At 41.6% G+C, this 4,560-nt stretch overlaps 1 protein-coding gene across 2 annotated transcripts in view; it reads right to left on the reverse strand.

The window, feature by feature from the left end:
- ITGBL1 (integrin subunit beta like 1) overlaps positions 1 to 3,938 on the reverse strand; it is a 172,489-nt gene extending 168,551 nt beyond the window's left edge. Inside the window, exons 1-2 of one of the 2 annotated variants that reach the window (XM_015587338.2) lie at positions 3,479 to 3,938; positions 2,303 to 2,520 (exon numbers count right to left, since the gene is read on the reverse strand). In XM_015587338.2, the coding sequence (XP_015442824.1) occupies positions 2,303 to 2,520; positions 3,479 to 3,576 (316 nt within the window). In that variant the 5' untranslated portion in view covers positions 3,577 to 3,938. The remainder of the gene's footprint in view (positions 1 to 2,302; positions 2,521 to 3,478) is intronic. The other variant, XM_025045020.1, reaches the window with a different exon arrangement.
- Between the last annotated feature and the right edge of the window lie 622 nt (positions 3,939 to 4,560).

Consider the following 4,560-nt stretch of genomic DNA (forward strand, 5'->3'; position numbering starts at 1 on the left):
TATACATGCATATATAAATATGTATTGAGCACTTTGTGCAAAACACTATTCTAAGTGTTTTACATATGGTAAACTTCACAACAATTCTGAAACATAGGTACTGTAATTATCCCATTTTATATGATGAAATCAAGGCTCAGGAAGTTTAAGTAACTGCCCAGGTTCACACAGCTGTTTGGTGGTGGGGCTGGGGTTTAAATCCTGGAAAATTTCCTCCAGAGCCTATAGTTTTAATCATTCTGTGATACAGTACCAGAGGAAGATTTTGTTTTCTTCACAGAGATCTGGGAGGTCTCTGGAAAGTATTCTATTTCTAGAAACTACCTACAGGAACTTATAGAGGTGAAGGCTCAGACGCCCTTAAAAACATAAAAGACAATATACTTTGTTTCTAGCCTACCAACTACAATATTGGAATTATTTCTTGAAGATGGAATTGAGAAGCTAAATTTAAAGCACAGAATAAGCAAGGAAGCTGGCAATGCAGCCTGATAGGCTGCGCGTAAGGATTTCTTCACTGGCCCAGCAAACATAGGACATTTGCAGGGGCAGATTCTGCACCAGGCCCTGCAGTGTAGGCCTCAAAGGGTGTCAGTAGGAATGATGAGAATGGAAAATGAACACAGTTATTCCATTCAGCCTTGAAATAAAGAGAAACAGTTTGCCTTCTACAGGAATGCACACATAAGCAAATAAAACCATGGGTGACTCAGTGCTGCATTTTGTATCAGGGAGGAAGGAATGCAGTGACTAAGATGTTACGAGTAAACAACAAATCACTTTCCATGGGAGATAAGCAAGAGCACTATATACCACGACATTCCCTCTGCATAATTTCACAGAAAGTAATCAGAGAAGCTTCTTCAATAGGGGAGTTTTATCTGACGGCACCCATAACTACTTTCACTGGTTGAAGAGACTACATTTTACTCCTTTTCCAATAAAAGAACAATACAAAATGCTCTAAAAAAAAATGTGTTCAGAACTCATGATATTGAAGAGGCCTTGCCAGAGGCAATAAAATTCAGAGAAGCTAGGTGGAAGTTGCATTTGGAATGAAATATTAGACAATACTTAGCTTTCATTGCTAAGGGCTGCCTTTAATAATGCTGCAGCTTACGGGACTGATGAAGTTAAAATAACAAGTTGTGGCATTCGCTATTCTTAAAGGGTTGAGCTGCATGCAGTCTTCACAGGGTAAACAACCCACATAGAAGCACCTGTGCCCCTCTGAATTACTTATATGACTATTTTTTCCACTGCCAAACTGCCTGCATATTAAGTATTCTCTCTATGCACTTCTGGGTCCAGGTGCCAAGAAAAAAACAATTTGCTATAAACTCATTCTTGATCTCTGCATGTTAGTGTTGGACGCTCATTCTTAGCTACAATGTAGGTAAAATAAGTTGTGATTTTTTTCCAACAAATTTTCCAAACCCTGGTTGGAATGCATTGTATTGTCCTTTTACTAACAGAGTGCCTATATCATTCACGATGAACTTATTGAGGTTCTTGGCCTGAAGTAAATGGCATGTTTATGTGAAACTAGTAGAGATTGGGAGTGTTCTCTACGAAGAAATATCTTGACCCTCTCCAGTATCAGGACCCAAGTCACTCCTTAGAAATGTGCAAGGGAAATGAATTTATTTTTCACTCCACCCTTACAAAGTACCAAGTTTCACTGCAGCTAAAAATTTCAAGCACCTAAAACAATACAAAGGCGACTTCCTCTAAGCAGATATGAGCCTGCTTATTTTCTCCTTGTTGCAGTTTCTGATATGCACTTATGAATGTGAACTATACGCTAAGTACGAGAGGGCAAATCAGACTTCAATATACAACCTGCCTCCCTGGAATTTAGGAAAATAATATTTCCCTGTGTTTCCTCAATGAAAATAAAACACAGGCTTATGTTCTGCAAATATTATGATTAACATTCGTGTTTGGGGTAGGAGAGCCCAGCAAAATAACTCCATTTGTGAGGAAGTTGTAAGATTTAGTCTGTAATAAGAAACTAAAATAGAAGGAAGTGAAATTTATAATTAAGTGAATGAATCTTACAAATATTATTTCCACTTACGTTTGGACCCTAGGGTGGAGGAAAGTATTATAATACACGATTCCAGAATAGACTAGCCAAAGAATATCTTCACGATGGCAGCAATTTCCTTGAGGGCCATGTGTGGAGAGACCTGTCCTCACACTTCTCTCCCCTAGGAACTGGCAGAAACCTCAGAAGGAAGTTCTTCCCCGTTCCTGTGAGTGTTGCGTGTCATGGAGAGGAGACAGAACCCTCCCTTACCTGCACAGGTGCTCCCGTCGTAGGTCTCGCACACCCATTCGTGGCACTCACAAAGGGGCCCGAAGTACACGCCTGGCTCTCTCACGTGACAGATGCAGACCCCACAGTCGCACCGGCCCCGGCCGTGGCACAAAGCACTCCCTGGGGGCTGCCCTGGTGCCCGGCACCGGCGCTCTGACTCGGCCTGGGAGAGCCTGCACAGGGCACCTGGCCCGCTTCTGCATGGGATGACAAACCAAGGCAAGGCCATGGTCAAGCACAGACACTGTCCCTACTGCTCTGAGCCCACGTTCCCTCCCAATGTCCACTCAGATGGAGACGGATAACCTTTGAGGCCCCACGTTTCTCAGGCAAACAATCTCCCTCTAGAAGAGCTGTTATCCCAGACGAACCATACCACCCAGAGATTATCACCTGAGAAATGACCATGACTCAAATGTCTAAGCAGTGACCTACCCACTTAGGAAATAGACCATCTTTCAGTTGTATAGAAGTGACTCAGCCCTACCCCTTGCAAATGTGTCACTGAATTTTATATACACATTTAGATTAAATGCAAATTAATCCACTTAGCTGACTTTTTGGTTCTCTTTAAAAAGTCTCATTGCTATATGATAGCCAGGGACAGTTATTTTATTAAAAAAAAAAAAAAAACAGAAGAGAAGAAAAAAGAAAGAAAAGATGAATATATAGAAAGAACTATACACATTATAATAGCATAGGACATAATGCTTTTGAAAGTTGCATTAAACAGTGCTTCTAAACTATACTTTTTAAAAGTTTAGCTTTGCAATGCACCTCAAAATCTCCTACAAAATGTAATACAAAATGTAATATAGATCCATGAAATAATTCTGCCTTATAGACTATGAAAACATATAGATACACATAGAACTACCTTTTAACTAATGGCAGAAATTCCTCATATATGCATTGTCATAAGAGGAAATTATGTATTTATTCAATGCTTCTATTTTTCTGAAGCAAAAGCTAAAGGACAGAAGTGAAGCAATACACAGCATAGATATGAGGAAAGGAACAGAAACAGGTTGAAAACAGTTCATCCCGTGTCCAACTTTGTAACTGCTCTTGGCTTAGGGCAGCCATCCTGCAAGATTGAGCCCTGCCACGCAAAGCAGGGCAGGTCTGTTTTAAAGAAAAACAAACCAAACTTACCTCAGAGAAGGCAAGAAGCTTTGAGGAACAGCTGACAGCCCCGAGAAGAGGAGGGAGGAGGCCAGCAGCAAGAAGTTCCTGAAGCCTGCGGGACGCATGCTGGGCTCCCGGACTGTGGAGGAGACCTGTACCTCTGCAAGGTGGAGCTCACAGAGGGAGGCTGCAAGACAGCGAGGTACCACCAGCAGATGGCCAGGCAGAAGGACCCACCGACGCTCAGGAGCGCAGGTCCGGGGCTCTACCCGGAGCTGCGAGTGCGTTGATGAACTGCCTGCGAGGATTTGGGCAGCGGCACCGCTCTGGGCGGGGTGCTGGTGCCAAACTCCTCAACTGGAGAGTCTAGGCAGGAAAGTAATTAGAAACAGTTGTACAAGCAGATGGTTTATTTTGACATTAAAAAAGAAATGTCCTGTTCACAGACTTGAGAAAATCGTTTCTTTCTTCAAGTACAAGCCTCAGAAATATCTGACAGAAGATTTGAGCTAGCTGATATTGAAGGGACAGATAAAATAATCCCCAAGATGTGAGGATAAGGGAGAGGCTGGTAATGTCAGCGTGAACGCTTGGCCGGGGAATTATTCACCACATGCTTTTAAAGAATGCACTTTTGGGATATGAGTTGTGAGAGGCAAGCAAACGTGATAAACAAAACTTTTTCTTGTACGTTTTATCTTTTGTTTTAAATTGTGGGTATTAGATTTCTTCGGGCTTTAAAAAGTGTGTTGATTCTAGTTGTCCGAGCCAGTAGTTTATCACATCACATTTTTTCTTGACTTGGACAGTTCAAATAGTGGTTGTCCCAAATTCACCCCACTTTTCTCCATGAATCAAGTATGAGGAAACAAAATAAAATGATTACTGTATCAATTGCACTGAAAAGTCATTAGTGTCCTTTATTAAGCACCTATTATGTGCCAGTCACTTAGTATATTTGATCTCTAATTGTGACAAGAACCACACATTCGTTTATTTATTTTGCAAACACGAATTTGGCATTTATGAGGTACCAGGCTCTGTGCCAGTTAGAGAAGACACAACAGGGACTTAAGGAGACATGATCCCTACTCTGGGAATCCAGTGTG

This window comes from Pteropus alecto, unplaced genomic scaffold, assembly GCF_000325575.1.
Source record: "Pteropus alecto unplaced genomic scaffold, ASM32557v1 scaffold13, whole genome shotgun sequence".
In the NCBI taxonomy this organism is placed as follows: Eukaryota; Metazoa; Chordata; class Mammalia; order Chiroptera; family Pteropodidae; genus Pteropus; species Pteropus alecto.